The sequence below is a fragment of the Chiloscyllium plagiosum genome, chromosome 16, assembly GCF_004010195.1.
Source record: "Chiloscyllium plagiosum isolate BGI_BamShark_2017 chromosome 16, ASM401019v2, whole genome shotgun sequence".
In the NCBI taxonomy this organism is placed as follows: domain Eukaryota; kingdom Metazoa; phylum Chordata; class Chondrichthyes; order Orectolobiformes; family Hemiscylliidae; genus Chiloscyllium; species Chiloscyllium plagiosum.
The window spans coordinates 50,518,497-50,543,024 of record NC_057725.1 but is presented as its reverse complement, the minus strand read 5'-3'; the positions used below and the strand labels follow the sequence as shown (position 1 = coordinate 50,543,024).

Below are 24,528 nucleotides of genomic sequence, written 5' to 3'. Positions count from 1 at the left end.
CCGCAAAAGAAGCATCTTCTTTCCCAATTTTCCTCGGATCTATAACACTCATTTTTTTTTTCTTATCCATGTGTATATGATAGGGAGGAATGTATAAGGGGATTGAGTTCATCTAGTAAGTTGCATGCTGACGATTTACAATTGTCAACCCATAGCTACAGTCTATAGTAATAAATAGTTATTCTTGTTAAGTACAGAAGCTGATCCATGTTTTCTGTCAATCTGGGTCTAAAAAAGCAGGTAAATTGGGGAATTTTGACTACATTTTAAGATCTTTAACTTTTGTTTCAAGGGGCCTGATTTCCAGCGCACTGCCCCAGTGAAGTGTGTCACTTGGCAGATGAACAAAAGTTGCAGGTAGATGCTACCAACCAGGAGATAAGCCTTGCAAAATGTCTCATTCTGCCACAAATATAGCCATTGCTCATGTCACTTAAGGTTCCTAAAAAATTCCACCCAGAGCCTTTGAATATAGGGATAGATTTGTGCTAAACAAGTTATCAAAAGTTATCAGGGATAGGTAGCAATGTGGACTAATCAGCCATGATGTTACTGAACAGCTTAGCAGGTTCTAGCTGATCAGTGGCCTTGTCCTGTTCCTAATTCATAAGTGTGCATAGCTCTCTTACAATGTTATACACAGGGTATAACTGACTTGAAAATAAACCCCCCTTAACTGTCTAGTTCAGACAGGATTGACTTTTCTATTATTTTTTTCCCATGCTAAAGAAAGTGGTTCTATGGTAATACATATATTCTATATACTGCATGACTCCATTATCTCACTCATTCTGGTAATCATCAAGCTTACATTTTCTCCACTAAAATTGCTGGATATATAACTGTCCTAGTTGCCCTCACCAATACTGGAATTGTTAAAATGGCTAACCAGACCTGTTAGCAGATGCTTCCTAACATCGATGAGTCTGCTGCCTTATTGGATTGCTCACAGCATAAATATTTTATGTAGGTTTACCGAACGTTAGTAAAGCACAACATGGTAGATGAAATACACTTAATGATCAACAATATTGTGATGGAATCTGTGGCAGAATTTGCATTTGTTTAGGCAGATCATAATTGAAAAAGGGAAATGGAGGCTTTTGGAAATCAAAGCCTTTTGGTTTATAGAATATAAAAGAAAACTGAGCAATCAGAACTCAGTAGATGGTAGTTCACTTGCAGGCAAACTGAAGGACGTTAGATCCATTGGAGAAGATGCAGTTGCTGCAGCTTTTCAGTACTTTAAGATAACATTGGTGGTTCAAGACCAGCTGAACTATCTTAAGCAGAGCTGAGATTCTGCAAACAAGTAAGTTTTCAAGACCATGCCCAAGGACTTCCACTTGATTGTCCACTGTCAGCTGGAGATCGAGCTAAATCCTAGTAGAGATGCTGAAGTTCTTCACACGGAAGGAAGAATTTTGTGGATTTTGTGACTGAGACTGACAACATATATGCTGACATTATAATAAGCTGCAATTTGTTTACTGATCCATGCTTAACTATTGTTGATTCTCAGGTTTAGAGTAGATTTAGTGCTTGCTTTGTTTGATGCTTGTCAAAGTACTGTTGTTTTAAGTCATGGAATCTGATAGTTTCCTTCTTTTGGTAAACAATTATGCTTTCAAATTTAATTACTGATAAGCAAACTCTGAAAATGGTATAAACTAATTTCTTTCTAATTCCTAGTTATTTTCTTTGAAGGTCTATCATCTTAATTCAGATATTCTTTATATTAAAAAAAAGAACTACCAAGTAATATGATTGAAGATAATAAATATTACACTTCATATGTTACTTCAAGAACATTCTATTCACTACAGACAAATTTCCATTCGCTGTAAACTTCACTCACTACATCTTGTCACATAAATTGTCCTTACTCATATCAACCTTATTCTAACTGTTATCTATAGGCTTCCTATCTTCCAATTCATCTGAAGTCAAAAACCTGAGAACTTTGTTTATGAATCTCATTCCAGCCTCACTCCACCCTAGATTTCAAAATGAGTACCAACCCATACCAAATTATCCTCCTCCCCTGGTCTTATATGATTTTTGCATTCCCCAGTATTCCTTAACTAGTAGAGCCTAACCATATTGGCCATTCCCTCTGCAAAATATTTTCCAAAGTTCTTCATATTACCATAAACTCCTCCAACCTTTTGATAATCTCCCCAAAACCAGGCTCTTTTTTTAAACTCTGCCTCGAAACAATCTTCCCAAATTTGCTTACATTTGGGGCATTTGTCCTAAAAAATGGTAGCTCGTGATATCATAACTTTTAAGTTAAAGTAATCACTGCTAACAGTCACTAGATCACTAGTCTTTGTTGAAAGCTTATTCATTCCTGTGTCTTTCGTTTATTTATCTTTCATTTTATCTTTTGGTTTATTTATGTGAGGCGAAAGCAGGAACAGAGGTACTCAGTTGGATGATTATATTGAAAAGTGGTGCAGATTTGGAGCACCAAATGGCCTCCTCCTGTTACTAGTTTTTGATGTTTTTATATTTCTATTCTTCTTTCCTGTTAGTCAAGATCTCTGCAAAGGTAGATCAATCCACAACACCATTATCTCCCTCCATAATACCATCATCTCCCTCACGTTAAAGCATGAAATTCAAATTCCACCCAAGCTGCAATGAGGATTGATGTTCGTTTAAGGAGTCAGAGCTGCTGGGCAACATAGATTTTTACATGCATACTTTTATTAGCTGTAATTGACATATGTTGAAAAGATTTAATCTGTTTGACCACCTTTTTTGGCCATCAACGTCTGCAGTAAAACTTGAACTTTAAACTTCTGGCTCAGAGTCACAGAAGTCCACAGCACAGAAGAAGGTCCATTGACCCATTGAGTCTGTGCCGGTCAAAACAACCACTAACAATTCTAATCTCATTTTCCAGCACTGGTATGCCTTGGCATCACAAGTATACAGCTAAATATCTCTCAAATGTTATGAGCGTTCCTGCCTCTACCATCATTACAGGGAATGAGTACCAGATTCCCACCGCTCTGGGTGAAAATATTTTTCTTCTCATCTCCTGTAAACCCCCTAGCCATTACCTGAAATCTGTGTACTGGTCATTGATCCCTCCACCAGAAAAGTTTCTGTGTTTGCCCTTCATAATTTTATAGAGTTCAATCATGTCCCTCCTTAATCTTCTCTGCTCTAAGGAAAACAACTCCAGTCTACTTACCTCTTCATAACTAGTCCCCTCCAGACCAGTCAGCATCCTACGCTGCACCCTCTTCAGTGCAATCATTTCCCTCCTATAACATGGATTCCAGAACTGCACATATTACTCTACCTGTGCCTCAACCAATATTTTATAAAGTTCAGCATCACCTCCCTACTCTTTCTTATACCTTGGCTAATAAAGGCAAGTAATACATATGCCTTCTTAACTACTTTATCTATCTGTCCCGCTTCCTTAGGTGTACTTGCATACCATCTGATTCTTGGTGCTTGCCAGGGTCCTACCATTCATCATGTATCCACTTTCCTGGTTTGTCCTGTCCAAGTGCATCACCTCACACTTATCTAGAATGAGTACCATTTCCACTAATCAGCCCATCTATTCCTCCCATAATCAATTATTAACCATCCCACCAATTTTCACATTATCTACAAACATATTGATAAACCCTGCTACATACAAGTCTGACTCATTTATATATACCACAAACAGCAAGGGCCCCATTGCTGATTCTTGCAGAATCCCACTGGACACAGGCTTTCAGTCAGAAAAAACACCCGTTGACCATCACCTTCTGCTTTCTGCCTCTCAGTCAATTCTGTATTCAATTTAGAAAATTTCCTTGGATTCCATGGGCTTTCACCTTTGCTATCAATATCCCATACAGGACTTTATCGAAAGCCTTGCTGAAGCCCAGGTTAACTGTCAAACACATTGCCCTCATCTACGTACCTGCTCACACTTTGAAAAATTCAATCAAGTTGGTCAGACATGACCTCCCTTTAACAAAACCATGCTGACTATTCTTGATTCATCCCTGCCTCTCTAAGTGCAAATTAATTCTGTCCCTTAGAGTTTGTTCTAATAGTTTCTCCAACACTGAGATTAGGACTGAACGGCCTGTAGCTTCCTGGCTTATCACTTGCTCCCTTCTTGAATAATGGTACCACATTGGCTGTCCTCCATTCTTCTCTCAGCGACCAGGGAGGAATTGAAAATTGCTGCCAACATCCCTCCTATTTTCTCCCTTTCCCCTCTCAACAGTTTGGAATGCATTTCACCTGACCCTATTTATATACTTTTAAGCTTACCAGTCCATTCTGCCTAGGCTAACTTCTTTAGTTATATCACAACCCCTTTCTGCAATTTCTATTCACACATCGTTGCTTTCACTAGTGGACATGAACACAAAATATTCATGTAGAACCCTTTCTGGTCCCCTTACTCCTTGCACAAATTACCACAAATTAGTCCTTAATGGGCCCTACTCATTGCCTTGTTTGCCATTTATCCTTCAATGTATGCATGATATAACTTAGGATTTTCCATTGTTTCACCTGCCATTATTCTTTAATGTCCCCTTTTGGCTCTTCTGATTGCCTTTTTAGGTTTCCCCTTGCACTTTCTGTATTCTTCTAAAGCTTCTGCTGTTTTAAGCCCTCAGTATCCCCCGACACCTCTCTTTTTCTCTTTACTTAATCCTGTGAATCCCTTGATATCCAGGGTTCACAAGATTAGTTGTTTGTTTGTCTTTATTGGAAGATGTTGGCCCTGTACCCTCCTATCTCCTTCTTGAATGTATCCTACAGCTCGGACATAGATTCACCTGAAAGTATTGGCATTCAGTCCACTCTGGCTAAATTGTAGCTGACTGTGTTAAAATTGATCTTTCCCCAGTTTAGAATTTTATTATGGAAAAGGACAAGGATTTGAAATCAATCTTGAATCCCAGTCTGCAAAATTCTCCCTCACTAATACTTCAACCATCTACCCAACTTCATTACCTAAGATTAAGTCCAGGATAGCGCACACCCTCACTTGTAGGGTCTTCGACATACAGACTTTAAAAAACTCTCTTGGACACATTTTAAGAATTTCACTACCTCTAAATCTTTCACGTTATGACTATTTCAATTAATGGTGAGCAAGATGAAATCCCCTACTATCATTACCCTATTACTTTTATACTTCACGGAAATGTGCTAATACAGCTGCGGTTCTGTTTTCTTCAGACTCATGGAGGGCATATAGTATATTCCCAGCAATGTGAATGTTCCTTTTTTGAGTCAGAGTCATAGAGCACAGAAACAGACCCTTCAGTCCAAACAAACCATACCAAATACAACAACCAAACTAGTCAAACCTGCCTGCTTGTGGCCCATATTCCCCCAAACTTTTTCTATTCATGTCCTGATCCAATGTCTTTTAAACATTATAACTGTACCCACATTTACCACTTCCTCACGAAGTTCATTCCACACGCAAATCACCCTCTGTGTAAAAAAATTGCCCTTGTCATTTTTAAATCTCTTTCCTCTCACCTTAAAAATATGCCCCCTTGTCCTGAAATTCCCCATCTTAGGAAAAAGACACCTACTATTAACTCTGTCTACAGCCCTCATTATTTTATAAACTTTGATAAGGTTGCTTCTCAACCTCCTTTGCTCCAGTGAAAAAATTCCCAGCCTTTCTTTCTAACTCACACCTTCCATCTCTGGCAACATCCTGGTAAATCTGTTCTGAATCCTCTCCAGCTTAATAATATCATTCCTATAACCAGGCAACCAGAACTGGACACAGCATTCCCAAACAGACCTCACCAAAGAACAAGAACAAGCAGGAAAAGGAGGGGTCTGAAGTGCATGTGTTTCAATGCGTGAAGAATAATCGGCAAGGTAGATGAACTTCGAGCTTTGTTCAGTACTTGGAATAATGACGTTATTGCAATTTTGCAATTACAGAGACTCGAATGAAAAAGGGACAGGACTGACAACTGAAATGTCCCTGGAATTAAATGTTTCAGGTGTGACAGAAAGGGATATAAAAGGGTTGGGGGGGGAAGCTATGTTGCATTACTGGTAAAGGAGAATCTCACAGCTGTATGGAGGGAGGACACATCATAGGACTCGGTCAGTGAGGTAATATGGGTAGAACTCAGGAATAGGAAAGGTGAAATCACAATGTTGTGGTGTATACTGCAGGCCTCCCCAGCCAGAAGGAGATGGGGGCAGAATATGTCGACAGGTTTTGGAAAGATGTAAAAACAGCAGGGTTGTTGTGGTGGGTGATTTTAACTTCCTAAATATTGACTGGGACTCACTTTGTGCTAGGGGATTGGAGGAAGCAGAATTTCTAAAGACCATTCTAGAGAGTTTCTTGACACAGTATGTAAAAAGTCTAACCAGGGAAGAGATTACACTGGACCTGGTTTTGGGAAATGAGGCCGGCCAGGTAAGTGAAGCTTCAGTGGGGGAGCATTTAGGAAGTGGTGAACATAATATTGTGAGTTTTAAGATACTCATGGATAGGGATAATAGCAGTCCTCAGGTGAACGTGTTAAATTGGGGGAAAGCAAATTACAAATTAGGTAGGAACTGGGGAATGTTGATTGGAGGCAGCTGTTTGAGGCTAAATCCACATAGGACATGTGAGAGTATTTCAAACAGCAGCTGATAAGAGTTTAGGAGTGGAACTTTTCTGTGAGAATGATGGATAGGTATGGCAAGGTACATGAACCTTGGATGACCAAGGAAGGTATGACCTTGGTAAAAACATAAAAAGGAAGCTTACGCAAGGCCTAGGAAGATGGAAACTGACAAAGTCTTTTAAGAATATAAGGAAAGTAGGAAAGAACTTAAACAAGGAATTAGAAGGGATAAAAAAGCATCATGAAAAGTCATTAGCAACAGGATTGAGGAGATCCCCAAGGCTTTTTATACCAATATACAAAAAGGGTAGAGAGGGAAAGAATTGGCCCACTCAAGGACAAAGGTGGGAATCTATGTGTGGAGCAAGAAGAGGTACGTTAAGGTCCTAAACTATCTTTGTGTCAGTATTCACCAAAGAGAATGGTGGAGGATAATCTCAAGGAAGGGAGTGCCAAATATTTAAGGAAAGTTAAAAACCAAGAGTTGTTGTGCATCATAAAAAGTATTAAGGTCCTGATGGGAATCTATCCCAGAATGGCATGATGGCTCAGTGGTTAGCACTGCTGCCTCACAGTGCCAAGGACCTGGGCTCAACTAAAGCCTCGGGAGACTGTCTGAGTGGAGTTTTCACATTCTCCCCGTGTCTGTGTGGGTTTCCTCCAGGTGGTCCGGTTTCCTCCCAGAATCTAAAGATGTGCAGGTTAGGTGAATTGGCCATGCTAAATTGCCCACAGTATTCAGGGATGTGTAAGTTAGGTGCATTAGTCAGGGGTAAATGTCGAATAATAGGGTAGGGGAATGGGACTGGGTACGTTGCTCTTCAGAGGATCGGTGGAGACTTGTTGGGCCAAAAGGCCTGTTTCCATACTGTGGATTCTATGATTTCTATGAATATTGAGTGATGCAAGAGAACAAATTGCTGGAACATTGACAGACATCTTTGTATCCCCTTTGGTCACAAATGAGGTACCAGAGAACTGGAGAATAGCCAATGCTGTCCCATCAATTAAGGGTAACGAGGATAATTCAGGAAATTACAGGCCTGTGAGCCTCACACCAGTGATAGGGCAATTATTGGAAAAGATTCTCAGGGACAAGATCAATACACATTTAGAAACAAATGGCCTTATTAGCAATAGACAGCACGGTTTTGTGTGGGGAAGATCATGCCTCACTAACTTGATTGAGATTTTTCACGAGGTCTAAAAGATGATTGTTGCGGGAAAAGCAGTTGATGCTGTCTACATTTATGTCAGTAAAGCTTTTGACAAGGTCCCTTATGGCAGACTGGTCCAAAAGGTGAAGTCACGTCGTATCAGGGATGAGCTGGCAAGATGGATTCAGAACTGGCTTTGTCATAGGAGACAGAGGGTAGTAGTGAAAGGATACTTTTCAGAATGGAGATTGATATTAATGGTGTTCCATGGGGATCAGTGCTGGGACCTCTGCTGTTTGCAACCTACATATATGACTTGGAGGAAATCGTAACTCGTCTAATTAGTAAGTTTGCAGATGATTGGTAGTGTTACGAATAGTGAGGAGAATTGTCAGAGGATATGGCAGGATATACATCAATTGGAGGTATGGGCACAAACATGGCAGATGGAGTTTAATCCAAATGTGAGGTGATGCATTCTGGAAGGTCATGTTTAGGTGGAAATTATACAGTGAATGGCAGAACCCTTAGGAGTATTGATATGCAGAGGTATCTGGATATGCAGGTCTACAGATCACTGAAGGTGGCACCACTGATAGATAAGATAGTAAAAAAGGCTTATGACATGCTTGCCTTCATTGGAAGGAGCATTTACTATAAGGATAGGCGAGTTATGCTGCAGCTTTATAGAACTTTAGTTAGGGTACACTTGGAATATTGCGTACAGTTCTGGTCACCGCACTACCAGAAGGATGTGGATGCTTTGGAGAGGGTACAGAAAAGGTTTTCCAGGATGTTGCCTGGTGTGGAGCATTTTAGTTATGAAGAAAGGTTGGACAGACTGCGTTTGCTTTCACTGGAACGCAGGAGGTTGAGGGGTGACTTGAAAGAAGTTTAGAAGATTGTGAATGGCATGGATAGAATGGAAAGTATGAGGCCAGGGTGGAGAGATCAATTACTAGGGTACACAGGTTCAATTTTCGGCGGTAGGGGAGTAGGGAGCTTAAAAAAGATGTGCGAGGCAAGTGTTTCACACAAAGGGTGTTGAGTGTCTGGAATGCGCTACCAAAGGTGGTAGTGGAAGCAGACACAGTAGCAGCATTCAATAACTACCTGAAAAAATATATGAATAGGAACGGAATAGAGGAATACATATCCTGTAAGTGAAGAGAGCTTTAGTACGAAAGGGTAAAATGTGGCAACGCAGACTTGGAAGGCCAAAGGGCCTCTTCCTGTGATATATTGTTCAATGCTGAAAATGTGTTGCTGGAAAAGCAGGTCAGGCAGCATCCAAGGAATAGGAGAATTGACGTTTCGGGCATGAGCCCTTCTTCAGGAATAAGGAAAGTGTGTCCAGCAGGCTAAGATAAAAGGAAGGGGGGAGGGACTTGGGGGAGGGTTGAAGGGTTCCTAGGCGGAAGCTGAGGCGCTCTTCCTCCAGCCGTCGTATTGCTATGGTCTGGCGATGGAGGAGTCCAAGGACCTACATGTCCTTGGTGGAGTGGGAGGGGGAGTTGAAGTGTTGAACCACGGGGTGGTTGGGTTGGTTGGTCCGGGTGTCCCAGAGATGTTCTTGAAACGTTCCACAAGTAGGCGGCCTGTCTCCCCAATATAGAGGAGGCCACATCGGGTGCAGCGGATGCGGTAAATGATGTGTGTGGAAGTGCAGGTGAAGTTGTGGCGGATATGGAAGGATCCCTTGGGGCCTTGGAGGGAAGTAAGGGGGGAGGTGTGGGCACAAGTTTTGCATTTCTTGCGATTGCAGGGGAAGGTGCCGAGAGTGGAGGTTGGGTGGTGGGGGGTGTGGACCTGACGAGGGAGTCACGGAGGGAGTGGTCTTTTCGGAAAGCTGATAGGGGAGAGGAGGGAAATATATCCCTGGTGGTGGGATATTGTTCAATGTCCTGAAAAACTCAACATTACTTCCCAATTACTATACTCAAAGGACTGAGCAACGAAGCCATCGTGTCAAATGCCTTTTTAACCGCCCTGTATGTGACACGAACTTCAAAGAATTATGTACCTGTATCCCAAGGTCCCTCTGCTCTGCAGCACTACTCAAGGCCCTAGCATTAACTGTAGAAGCCCTACCCTTGTTTATTGTACCAAACGCAATACCTCACATTTATCCAGATTGAGCTCCATCTGCCATTTTTAGCCAATTGCCCCATTTGATCAAGATCTTAACGTTCTACCTATAAGGCTTAATTTGATAAGTCTTCTCAGATACCATCCCTCCTTACTGCTGTAATTGATTCCCTATTCAATATTGTGACAACTCCCCCTCTTTACCTCCTTCCCTGTCTTGCCTGAAGACTGTATATCCAAGAACATTAAGCTGCCAACTGCTCATGTGAAACATAGTGATGGAATTATTCAGATACAGGTGTGCTATCCACTGCACCACAAGACCTACCTAGGGTATATAAATGCTCCACATTCTGTCACTGAACCAATACATGTTCAGTTGTACCGCAAACATTTCATTAACCAACACCTACGGAATGAGGAGTGTGCCGATTGATCAAATATCCCAGTCAATCAGAGGTCCACATAATCAATGTAAAAACACACACTAAGTAATAGAAATGTAACGCAGCAGATTTACGCATTACTTATAGTTTACTCACAACATAAATCATTTAAATAATGAAGCAAATTTGCTTGAAATAAAACTTACTGGCAGAGAATCCTTTCACTCTCAACTGATTACTCAGACCACTGAGATCGCAATAATACTGTAAACGTCCGTTATTTGAGGTATATATTTTTGCCACTTTAGCAAGAGTGCCACTTAAAACAAAGCTTGCTGTACTCTTAAACTGCAGCTCAATTCTATTAAAACAGATACTGAACTTAAGAAAAGCCTTTTGTCATATGAATTATATTTAATCTGTCAGAAATCATATACTTTTGATTTCTGCAAGCCTTACCTTGTTTCTGACATTCACTTCATCAAGTCCTTCCAATTGATAAGCCATCAGAGCCAAACTCAAAGTGAAAGCTCCTTTTGTGCCACTCCAGATGCAAACAGCTGCCCAACGCCAATTGAAACCATAGCCCAAGCGTGACAGTAGTGGCGATAAGCCAACAATAAGCACTAGTCTACAGAGAAACAAAATAAAGTGGTTCAACGCTCATCACTCTTTGGAGACAGGAGTTAGTAACAAATATACACAATCTATTTAACATAACCAGTCCATTGGGAGAAACTGGGTGCAACACAGGTTTTTATTTTCTGCCCTAATTTTGATTTTTCATTTAAACCATTGTTGAGTGATATTGGGGTGGGTTGCATAACCAGCATTTGACCCTTTTCCATGGATTTCAGCTAAGTACATCAGGTTCAGGAGATTGAATGGAGGTGATGGCCTAGTTATGTCAATAGCCAGTTTATTGATCCAAAAGCTCAGGTAATGTTCCAGAGACCCAGGTTCAAATCCCACCATGGCGAATGGAGGAATTTGAATTCAATGTCTGGAGTTAAAAGTCTAATGATGACCATGAATTGATTGGTTGATTGTCAGAAAATCCAGTTAGGCGAAAGTGAGAGTTGTAGATGCTGGAGATTAGTGTGTGTGGCGCTGGAAAAGCACAGCAGGTCAGGCAGCATGCGAGGAGCAGGAGAGTTGATGTTTAGAGCAAAAGCCTTTCATCAGGAACATTCCTGATGAAGGGTTTTTGCCCGAAACGTCGACTCTCTTGCTCCTCTAAAATCTAGCTGGTTCACTAATGTCTGTCAAGGAAGGAAATGTGCCATCCTTATCTAATTTGGTATACGTGTGACTTCAGACTCAGCTCTAACAACTTCTAGAAAGTTTTAACAGACACAAAACCTAATGGACCACCTGCACTGAGCGAAGCACCAGAAATGGCAAAGGCAAAAACTGCCCGCTCAACACTGCTAACACCTGGGAGTGAATGCCAAACCTGGAAGAGCTGTTTCACTGATTTTTTTCAAGTAACAGCCTGATATAACTCAAACTCACAGAATCAGAACTCACGGTCAACATCCCAGACATCATCATCATCATCATCCCTAGATGTATCCTGTCCCACTGGCAGAACAGGCACAGCAGAGGTGGCGGTACAATGGTATACAGACAGGAGGGAGTTGTCCTGAAAGTCCTCAACAATGGACCTGGACACCATGAAGTGCCATGGCAATAGGTAGCAGTATCATGGGCAAAGAAACTACCTGCCTATTATAATGTACTGTCCTTCCTCATCCGATGACTCTGTGCTCCCCCTGTTGAACGATACTTGGAGGAAGCATGGAGGGTGGCAAGGTCACAGAATGTACCATGGGTGGCCACATGACTGATCAAGCTGGTGAAGTCTGAAAAGACAAAGCTCCCAGTTAAGGCTGTGGCAGGTGGTGAGGGAACAAAGAAGAGGGAAGAGTATACTTGACTTCAACCTCACTAATCGGCATGCCACTGGTGCATTTGTCCACAATAGTATCAGTAAGAGTAGCCACACACAGATCTTGTGGAGACCTAAGTCCCACCTTGACACTGAGAACACATCACATTGTGTCGTATGATATCATCACAGTGTTAATTGAGACAAACTTCGAACAGATACAGTATCTCAAGGCTGGGCATCCATGAGGCACTGTAGCCATCAACAACTACAGAATCATACAGCAACAGATTCTGCAACTTCATGGATCAGCATATCCCTCACTCAACCACTACCATCGAGCAAGGGATTCAATCCTAGTTCAATGAGGAGCGCAGAAGGACATTTTAGGAGCAGCACCAGGCATATCTAACAATGATGTGTCAACTTGATGAAGTTACAAATCAGGGTAATTGGCGTACCAAATAGCATAAGCATAAAGTGATAGACAGAAGTAAGCATGCCCACATGAATGGTGGTTGACAATCGAACCACTCACTACAGGAGGAAGCTCCACAAACATTCACATCTTCAATGATGAGAGAGCCCAACACATCAGTGCAAAAGATAAGGCTGAAACATTCACAATAATCTTCAGCCAGAAGTGCCTGGTTTATGATCCACTTTGCCCTCATCCAGAGGTTCCTTGCATCACAGATACCAGTCTTCAACCTGACATCACTTAGGTATCAAGAAATGGTGGAAGTACTGGAAACTGCAAATGCAATGGGACATGTCAACATCCCAGCATCAGTACTGAAGAGGTATGCAGCAAAACTTGTTGCACCTCTTGTTCCTCATTTATGTCTGTGTTTTAAATTTAATATAAAATGGAGGAATGAAAGGGGTCACATGATATAGTGATTGGAATGAGGTTAGCCAGGTGAATCTCAGAATACGATTTCCCTGATTGGGCTGTTAACCTGGTCTAATCAGGGAGTCAAGGCTGACAGATGTAAACAGAGGTACTGTTCACTGAGAGCTGGCTCTGAGGAAGGTGGATCAATGTCAAGTATGTTTAGGCATGTAAATTAAGGCTGACTTGGTGACAGGATACCAGCCTCCGTGCAGTTATTTCAGTGGCAATGGGAGTGGGATTAATGATGCAACATTCAAAAGCGCCAACTGAACAAAGCCCAACTGGACTTCAAACAGACACTGCAACGGGCTTTGTTAGAAAACGCAACAAGGGAAGCTTATGAGTTACAGGGTATGCCAATGAAGTGGACACACTCGCCAGGCCAACTGAGCTTGGTGAACAGCACTTGAGTGAAGGCAATTGCACAGCCTCAGTCAGGACATATCCTGAATAGAGGGACCCATTCTGAAGAAGGATCACCGGACCCAAAACATTAACACGGATTTCTCCTCACAGATGCTGCCAGACCTGCTGAGCTTTTCCAGCAGCTTTTATTTTTATAGAGGCACCCTACATCAGTCCACAGCAAAACTCAAAAAAAAAAGCCACTCCTCAGCCAAACAGTTACCTTTCCTCAAAGGTCCAGGAGGCAAGAAATTGTAGCTGCTACTGTATGTGGGCTCAAGACAGCAGAAGAGTCCAACTAGACTTGAACTGAGTAAGAGAACTCAAAAGGCCAATATCCAGAAGAGTGCACATCCTGGAAAGTTCATCTACAGCTGATTTGGAATAGTTAGATTGCTTAGCAACATCCAAGTGAAATAAACATCTGGTTAAATGGACACCCACTTTTAATGAAGGTCAATACAGGTGCGGCTGCATCAGTGACTGCAGAACCAACCTTGAAGAGAACTTGCTCTGGACTCCAACCCTTAAGTTTGTGTAAGGCCTTGGCTAAACTGAGAACCTATACCAGAAAGCCATTTCAGATTAAGGGTACAACACTGGTTCTGGTTTCCTATGAGAAGCAGCTGGTTCATTTAAAACTGGTTGTAGTAAAAGGCTTGAGCCCAAGCCTAATGGAGCAAAATTGGTTGAAATTCACCTTGATTGGCTTAACATTTCTAAATTAGAAAATGACTACCTGAGTGAAGTCCTAATTAAATGCCCTGAAGTTTTTCAGGAATGTCTAGGGAACTATCAAAATAGCCAAGGCCACCTTTCACGTTGACCAGGAAACAATTCCATGCTTCTGCAAGGTCCACCTAGTGCCAATTGCCTCACATGCAAAAGCAGAGATAGAATTCAGAAGGCTGGAAAGTGAAGGAATCATCAAACTAGTGTAATTTGCAGAATTTGCAGCACCAGTTATACCATTTGTGAAGCCTTTGTCAAGCAGATGGATAAATACCTAGTGCCCTGCACAGTGGACTTATATGCAAAGTTTGGGGGGGCATGGCAGCGGCGGAGAACTTTCCTTCACGGAAGGGCCTGAGCCAATGCATAACTGCAATTACGGTTAGACGAAGGATTCTCAGAAGTATGTTGCAATTGATACCCAGAAGGATTTGTACCAACAAATGAAATTCCCATTTGGTTATCAGCCTGTGCCAGTTTTCAGTGGACAATAGTGAACATTTGACAAGGTCTAACCCAGGTCACCATTTATCTGGATGATATGCTAATAACAAGGAAGAATACTAAAGAGCACTTCCAGACCTTGGACATGGTTCTTAGATGTTTCTCCAAGGTGGGCAAATGCCTTAGAAGGGAAAGAAACGTGTGCTCCGGGCACCCCAAACGACCATAATTGGTCTACAAAGTCGTCAAAACATTGGAAGATAAAGTGAAGGCAATCAAAGGTACCCCAGCTCCCACATGTGTATTGGAGTTTAGGTCTTTCCTTGGACTTGTGAATTTTTATGCAAGCTCTTACGTAACCTGGCCTGCATCTCAGCACCGTTACATCTGCTATTGAAATAGGGTCAGCCTTGGAAATGGTCATGTTGCCATGACATAGTCTTTGGGGAAGTGAAGAAGTAGGTATCATTGTCCAAGATGCTGTCACACTATGATCCCAAGCGATGCCTCTCCATACAGTATTGGGGTAGTGTTGACTCACAAATGGACCAGTGGGGAGGAATGCCCATAGATGGATCAATGGAGAAGATGTGCATGTTTCCTGGACTTTGGCTAATGCAGAGCGTAAATACATCCAGATAAAAAAGGTAGGTTTGGCGGTCAAATTTGGTGTAATAAAGTTCCACCAATACATTTATGGATATTTGATCATAGTAACAGACCACAAGCCCCCAATAGGGCTACTCAAAGAGAACAAGGCTGTGCCACCCATAGTTTCAGGTCAAATTTGGTGGTGGGCTCTCGTTCTAAGTGTGCACAATTCCAAATTGGAACACTGTCCGGCTAGCAAATGTAAATGCCTTAAGCTGCCTCCCAGTGGCAGATCCATTACTGGTGGTGCTGCCACTGGGAAAAGTCTGTTTTGGTTTTAAACTTTCTGATTTTAAACTGCTGACAATGTCACACTCTGAATACAAAAAGATCGATCCTGGCAAAACTAAAACAAGCTGGTGGTGGTGGGGGAAAACAAAACAGCTACCACAACCAGAACTGAAACTTTTGAGCCCAGCGAGACCAGATCACCGTAGAGGACAGCATTTTATTATGGGAAGCAAGAGTGATTGTCCCAAGCAAAGGTCACCTAGCTGAACTCCACCAGAGTCATCCGGGGGGTCCAAAACAAAGATATCAGTGAGAAGTTATGTCTGGTAGCCAGGACTGGATGCAGAAATAGTCGCATTGGCTAGGCAGTACCCAGAGTGCCAACAAGGACAAAAATTACCACCAGCCATTCCCCCACATTCATGGGAACGGACAGGTAAATCGTAGACTCGGTTATACGTCGACTATGCTGGCCCTTTCATGGGCTCAATCAAAGTGGTTGGACATGCATAGAGATCCTTCATCAAACATGGAGACGACAACAGAAAAACCGTGGGGTGAGTGCAAGATCAGGTCCCATGACTTATGAAGTTTGGATCGGTGAGGGGTCTTGAACAAGCATTCAGGCCCCTCAAGCATGCTTTGCCATTTGATAACATTGCTAACGTTATACCAGTAATAGCACCTCAAAATATTTAAAATACTTGGGAACTGGGGCACTGCCATTAAAAATATTTCCAGTGATCCATCTACAAATGCACTCTGTCTGCTGAAATTAATACCATTTTATTTGCCACTGCTGCTTACAGTGTTGCAAAATGGTATCCAATGGACCTGGTGTTTTTACTGCAATCAATAATCACCACAGTTGATTTGCGAAATAGCAGGTGAATAGGTAGTTAAAGGAAGTCTAGTGTTACACATGCTCATGCAGTGTTCCGCCTAGTAGTAATCCAACACAAAACATCTCCAGAAGCACTTTAAATTATAGTATTAATGTTTTTATGCAGTAAGTGCCCTTTGTCCTGTTTCTTTGGTGTTTCAATTGATTTATTTTGTCAAACTCTCACTAGAAAAAACCTCTCCTTCAAACAAAATTTTGTCCCACACTATGATCACATCCTGCTAGATTTTAATCAGGTTAGAATGAATCTCAGATGGAGATCTATAAAAACCATTCTAAGAGCAGTCTCCAAGTTTTGCAATGCCCTGTTCTAGATCATTCCTGTTTTTTCCAATAATGTGTGAAGGATGCCTGAGAGAAAAGAGACTGATAAGTTTCGAAGAAATTAAATGCTGAAACAAATATACTCCAAATTAAAAGTGATGTATCAATTTTACTATATGAAGTAAGGAAACATAGAAATTATATCATGAAAAAACATGGAAAAAACTGGAGAAACATACCAAGTTTGCTCATAAGATGAGTTACTGAAGACATTCAAGCATTCACTGATTTATATAACTTTAACTCACATAAAGTAATATTTATTAGCTATTTAATAATGAAAATTAGTCATATTAAAAGAAAAACTTACCGTATCGTATTTAGTCCAAAGTAAAGCACAATGATGAAAAATCCATCACTGATAGACATATATTCCAATGACCTCTGTGATATCACCACTCCAACGATCATGAAGATAAGAGTATTACCCAGATATGTTAGCATTTCCCAGAAGCTACAAGTCAGATATTTGAAATTCAAATAATTGACATTAGAACCACATTGTTGAAGCAAACCATAACTAAATTAATGATTAATAAGTACTGAGTATAAGTTACTATTCTTTTGGTAACATTTCTTCTACAGTTGATTGTTCCAACCATCAGGATCATGGCATATCCCTGCCTTGTGCATTTTTTCAAACCTCACTTTGCCCTCATTCTGTTACCAAGCATGAAGTATAAACTGATGGTGTGATAATGACCTCCTACTTTGCCTCATCCCAACCCTCTCCTTTGGATTGGAGGTTTTCAAGTACAAAAGTGCTGCCAACTGGACAGCCACTGCAGGCTTATGAAGGATGTGTATTGGGTGGAAAAGCAATATCACTTGAGCTGATACATGCAGTCACCAGCTCAAATGCTAGCACTGCGCATACTGTTAACGGTAATGTCGACATAGGACCCGCCTTTGTGAGTCACCAGACACAAGTAAGCTTCTGCAAACCAAGAGAAAAAGACAGCATTTGTATATATAAGGTGCACAAAAGACAAGGTCAGAAACAGCTCTACCAGAGGAATAAAATGGGGTAGCACACGAGAAAATTATGATGGGCATGAATAGCATGGAAGAATCCAGCTTCAATCTGTCAAAGGGCTTTGTATAGAAATGGTGACCAGTTCAAATCAGGAACAGGTGCAGGCCATTCAGCGCCTTAAGCCTATTCCTTCAGCCGTAATAACCTTTCATCTCCTTGCTTAAGGGATCCATTTTCGATATGGACATTTTCAGGAAAAGAATTCCAAAGACTCATGACCCTCAGTGAAAAAAATCACTCATCACTGTTTCAAATTGAAGAGTCATGGTTTTTAAATTGCGATCCCTAATTCTTGCACTTGAGGGAACATTCCCTCCACATCAACTTTACCAACCACCTTCTCAGTTCTGCGGAAGGGACGCTTGATCCGAAACATTAACTCTGATTTCTCTTCACAGATGCTGCCAGACCCGCTGAGCCTTTCCACCAATTTCTGTTTTTGATCCTCAAGATTTTGTTTTCAATCGAGTCACCTCTTACTCTTTTAAATTCCAGCACATGCAAACCCATCCTGTCCCATCTTTCCTAAGTCAACCCACCATTCCAGGTATTAATCTAGTAAACCTTCCCTACATGGTGTCCAATGCATTTACATCCTATCTTAAAAGTAGTGACCAATTCTGTGCACAGGTGCAGTCTCCCCTGTGCTCTGCACAACTGAAGCATAACCTGCTTATTTTGTAAGTAATTCCCCTTGTGATAATTGATAACATTAACTTTCCTGTTTATTTGCTATACCTGCATACTGACCTTTTGCGATTCATACACAAAGACACCCAGATCCCTCTGCATTCGAGCTCTGAAACCTCTTACTATTTACATAATATACTTCTTTTTCATTTTTCCCACCAAAATGGACAAGTTCACATTTTCCCACATTATACTCCATTTGCCACATTTTTGTCCACTCAATCGACTTTTTTTTAATGATTTCCTTGCTTCCTTTTCACAAAACCTTTTTCACTGTATCTTCCTGGATATATGTGACAGTAAGTTATTTGTTCACAACTTACTTTCCTGCCTATGCATTGTCAGCAAAATTGACAACAACACCTTCCATCCCCTCGTCTAAGTCATTTACGTAAATTGTAAACACTTGAGGACCCACAAGTCTCACAAGATCTGTGATCACAGGGGTGGATTCGCATCAAAGTGACAGAAGTGCTGGACTTTTACGGAACTCACTATTTCTAATGATCTAATATGGACATGCGTAGGTTCTCACAACCCTCCACCTGCAAACATATCAAGGCTGTTACGAATGTAATTTGTGCCAGATTTCACTGCTTCATCTCCTTTCTCTGGAGAGAGGTCAGTATTGTAGTCCAGGTATATCAAGGGCCAAAGGGCCTGCAATGCGCTGTAATGTTCTGTGTTCTACATGTAGTATATGTTACCAACATAGCTGGCTTATCCCAGGTGCAGGGTACTATAGACTGTACACAGATTGCATTGAGTGTGCCATGAATTCATAACAGAAAACAATGCCATGCCATCAATGTGTAAGTCACCGGTGATCAGTAGTACCACAATTTTAGAAGTCTGCACCATAATGCCTATATCCTCAAGAACTCACATGTGCCAGCTTTGTTTCAAGGGTTTAAGGTCTATAAGGATGGTTTTGGAGACAGAAAGGTTAACCTCTGTAAGCGTGCCTGACGACTCCATTATGCAACCTCTGACTAAGTACAAGTGTAGATAAAATGCCGTCCATTCTCTGACCAGGGCCATCATGAAGTAGATGATAAGCCTGCTGTAGATGAGATTCAGATGTCTGTATCAGTCTGGATGACCTTTGCAGTACATATCAGACAAGGTGTTCCACATAATCGTAGCATGTACTCTGCACAAAGAATGGCAATGAGGGCATGCAATGGATGCTGAAGAGCTGGGGGAGCAGCGGTCTTCCAGGAAGGACGATATGGACACTGAGCAGGAGGTACATGATACAACAATGTAGCATCAGATGTAACAAACCAGACAGGTCTTAATTCCAACAGATGTGAGCATGGTGCAGTGATCACCCATTGTAAATTAATCGCCTGATTGTTGATTGAAAAGCAAGCAGTCCCTGTACATTTCCCAGAAGTAAATGCAGCTTTTGATATTTTTTCTTTGCTTTTACTATTGTTGAATAAAAATGAATTTTTTCAACTATTTGAAAGTTTTACAACATGTGATGCTACACATTGTATAATGAGATTTATGCTTTGCTGGGCATTAGGAAAAGAACAGCACTCCATTAAACGGATTTCAAGATGAAACAGTGCAAAGGATGAGTAACCTGTGCAGCTTAACTGTTATAGCTGCTGTTACAATGATCAATCAGACAGGCGATGATATAAAATTTCAAAGCATTTACAAATGTGAACTTTTATTTGCAATGAAGTATTAATATGCCACTTATTGAATTGAATTGAATTTATTGTCATGTGTACCGAGGCACAATGAGTTTGTCTTGTGAGCAATGCAGGCAGATCACAATAATTAAAGTAGCATAGATAAGTAAATAATAGGTAAACAGTGGTAAAAACAAAAACACAGGTACAGGTGAATATTAAGAGTTTCTCAGTCCATTCAGTATTCTAACAATAGTAGCGTAGAAACTGTTACAAAAACGGCTAGTACATGTGTTCAGGCTTCTGTACCTTCTCCCCAGTGCTGGAGGTTGTAGAAAAACATTGCCAGGGTGGGATGGATCTTTGAGAATGCTGGCGACCTTTCCTTAAAAGCAGGCCTAGTCGATGGATTCTATAGATGGGAGGTTGGCCTTTGTTCACCACTCTCTCTAACCATCTCCAATCTTGAATGGTACAGTTGCCAAACCAGCTAGTGATACATCCAGATAGAATGCTCTCGACGGCACACCTATAAATGTTGGCAAGGGTATTCGAAGTCATGCCAAATTTCCTCAGCTGCCTAAGGAATTATGTGCCCTCAGAGCTTTTGTTTTCATTCACCTCCCACCATGTACTGTGAAGGACAGCTCATGGGTGGCAAGGCTTGACCTTATGCATGGTTAAGCTTTAAGATGAAAATAGCGCACACAGACTGCATTAGAAGTATGATGCATAAGCAATGAGACAAATTGTGGAGGACAGTGTGACAAAACCTACTTGGTGCTCATGGACAGACATCCTCCATTAAACTCTCCAAAATTCCTTGTAAAATTCAGCCCACAGTATTTCTTACATGGTGAGAGGCTAGGAAGCTTTGGTTTTCAAAGGCTCCCTTTATCATGAATCACTAAAAGTTAACATACAGATGCAAAACTCAAAGAGGAAAGCAAGTGGTAAGTATGACATTTCAGTACAAGAGTAAATATGTCTTGAAGAAGTTTTAGAATCTTAGTGAGACTGCACCTAGAATATCATGCAGAAGTTTCATCTACCTACCTAAGGAACAATACACACACCATAAAGGAAGAGCAACAAAGGTTCACCAGAATAATCCCTGGGACATGGAATTTTCAAAATCAAAGATATTGACGAGATCAGGTCCATATTCTCTACAGTTTCAAAGAATAAGGGGTGATCCCATTGAAGCTTACAAAATTCCAATAGGCATGACAGGATGAATGCAGGTATGATGTTTCTCCTGGCTGGTGTACACTATCTTGTGGGTGGCAAGGTGGCTCAGTGGTTAGCACTGCGGCCTTACAGTGCCAGGGACCCAGGTTCAATTCCAACCTAGGGCGACTGTCTGTGTGGGATTTACAAATTCTCCCTGTATCTGTGTGGGTTTCTTCCGGGTGCTCCGGTTTCCTGCCACAGTCTAAAGATATGCAGGTTAAGTGAATTGGCCATGCTAAGTTGCCCGTAGTGTTCAGGAATGCGTAGGTTAGGGGCGTTAGTCAGGGGAAATGTAAAGTAATAGAGTAGGGATGCGGGTCTGGGTGGGATACTCTTCAGAGAGTTGGTGTGGACTAGTTGGGCCAAATGGCCTGTTTCCACACTGTAGGGATTCGATTTGATGGTGAACCTAAAGCAAAGGCCAGTAGAGGGGATGAAGAATTTCTTCATTTAGAGTGCAGTGACTTTAAAAATTTCTCCCCAGAAGATTGTGGAAGCTTAAATATTGGGCAATATTTAAGACAGTAATCAATGCCTCTCTGGGCAATAACACTGAGGAATCGGAGGGATAATGCAGCAAAGTGCCATCAAAATAGCCAATATGCCTGATCTCAATGAATGGTGTAGCAGACTGAATGTTATACTCCTGTGTTCAACATCTGACATGGTTAGTCATACAATGTTAAAGTTGGCATCACTGTTGTGGAGCTTTTTGTAATCAATCACTTAGGCTGGACCAATAACTTCATGAAAAATATTGACCCACATTACCAAATGCAAAACTCGGGATTGTAGATTTCAATTTTGTTTCGATAACCTTTACATGTTCTGAATCTCCTTTTAAAGGACCTCAACCGTTTTGAGAGAAAAAAACCTACACAAGTCAATATTAAACTCACCATTTCATTTATGCTAACTAAACAGCACAAACAAAAAGTACCAATCCTCATGGAATATTAAGTATTAAAGGTTTTAAAGAATTTGTACATATTATTTAATATGCAAGGAGACAGCATTTTATATTATGTTGTTTTGTTGGAAAAGTTATTGAGGTCTGAAATCTTATTGAAAGCTGCAAGATTAGTTTTAATGCTGTTTATTGTAATACCTGATCTGATTCGCATAATTTTGGTTCAACCTTTCCTTATCTCAGAATGGAGCCCATTCCTGACTTGCAGCCTTGCCTTGTGGCACAATGGAGATTCAACCCACCAGGCATCAGAGCTACAGCTAACCCCTGCCAACTCACAGCACCCCTCTCATCCCAAAAGATGATGACACGGACCCCAAAATATCACCTCTCAGAATATAATCTTGCACAACAGTCACCTCTCCCAATTGTGTATGCATCATCCATTCCCTCCTGGGTCAACAGGGCACAAGCTACAGCCAATTTGGTGCCTGCCAACAACCAACACAACACAGCATCCACAAAACTCAACGGACCAGAGCTGCCATCACTTTCTGCTATTCAACACAAACAAAATGCAACAGCTTCCCACCAAACAGCCCACACGCTGTGAGCCATAGTCCACTTCAGCAATGCCACCGCATCAACAGAGCTCAAGAAAAAAGGGGCGGAACTCTTTTTATTGATTTACCCTTTTGAGTTGCTGCAGTCCACAGTGAATGAGTGCATCCAGAGTTCTGCTAGGAAGGAAGTTTCAAGATTTTGTCGTAGCAACACAGTTAAGAAATAGCAATACCGTTTCAAATCAGTATAGTGCTTTGATTAAACAGACACTTACAAGTGATATTTCTTCCATGCCTCTGATGTACTTATCCTTTTAGATGCAAAAGGTTGTGGACTTTGAAGATGCTTTAAAAAGGAGTGAGTCACTGCAATGCAACTTGACAATGTGGCAATAGTGGAGGGAGTGAATGTTGAAGACAGTGGATGGGCTGCTAATCAAGTAGACTGCTTTGTCCTGGACAGTATCAAGTCTCTTGAGTGTTGTTAGAGTTGCACTCATCTAGGCAAGTGGAGGGTATTTCATGACATTTGTCCTGTAGATCACTGCTATTTATTTTGAGTGGATTGAAACCTTGGAATTCTTTTGCCAATAACACTATGGGTGCCCCTTCGTCTTAGGATTGCAGTAGTTCAATAAGGCAGCACATCACCACTTTCTTCAGAGTAACGAGTGATGGTAAATAAATGCTGGCCTAGCCAGCGATGCCCACAATGCGTAACAATATTTACATGGCTGGCCCAGTTCAGTTTCTGGTCAATGATAATTGTCAGTATCTTAGCAGTTAGGGATTCAGGGATAATAATATCATTGTATATTAGGTGCAAATGGTTAGATTCTCTCTTGTTGGAGAGGTCATTTCTGGTATTTCTGTGGCACGAACGTTACTTATCATTTAAGCCTGATTGTTATCCAGGTCTCATTGCATATGGAAACAGATGAAGCATCTGAAACTGATTGGGCTTAGGACACAACCCTAAGGAACTTGAGCTCCCATGGAGCAGTAGTATCCCAACCTCAGAGTCAGGAGACCCGGCTTCAAGTGTCATCTTCTTCAGAGGTACCCAAAACATATTTGCAAAGATTTGGAGATGCTGGTGTTGGACTGGGGTGTACAAAGTTAAAAATCACACAACACCAGGTTATAGTCCAACAGGTTTAACTGGAAGCACACTAGCTTTCGGAGCGACGCTCCTTCACAATCACAATCACCTGGTGAAGGAGCGTCGCTCCAAAAGCTAGTGTGCTTCCAATTAAACCTGTTGGACTATAACCTGGTGTTGTGTGATTTTTAACTTCATATTTGCAAAGGTTGATTAAACAATTCCGAGGAACTTCTGCAGTGATGTCCTGGCACGCCAACTCGAGGACACCTCTTCCTACCGCCCCCTTAACCATGACCCCACCACCCATCACCAAACCATCATCTCCCAGACCATACACAACCTCATCACCTCAGGAGATCTCCCACCCACAGCTTCCAACCTCATAGTCCGGGAACCCCGCACTGCCCGGTTCTACCTCCTTCCCAAGATCCACAAGCCTGACCACCCTGGCCGACCCATTGTCTCAGCATGCTCCTGCCCCACTGAACTCAAATCTACCTACCTCGACACTGTCCTATCCCACTGGTCCAGGAACTCCCCACATACGTTCGAGACACCACCCACGCCCTCCAACTCCTCCAAGACTTCAGTTTCCCCGG

The 24,528-nt window shown here is 41.6% G+C and overlaps 1 protein-coding gene across 1 annotated transcript in view; it reads right to left on the bottom strand.

Moving 5' to 3' along the window:
- The window catches only part of LOC122558097 (sodium/hydrogen exchanger 10-like), a 373,845-nt gene that overhangs the window by 284,581 nt on the left and 64,736 nt on the right, over positions 1-24,528 (bottom strand). The window contains exons 8-9 of the mRNA XM_043706417.1: positions 17,054-17,197; positions 10,723-10,894 (exon numbers count right to left, since the gene is read on the bottom strand). Of these exons, the coding sequence (XP_043562352.1) occupies positions 10,723-10,894; positions 17,054-17,197 (316 nt within the window). The remainder of the gene's footprint in view (positions 1-10,722; positions 10,895-17,053; positions 17,198-24,528) is intronic.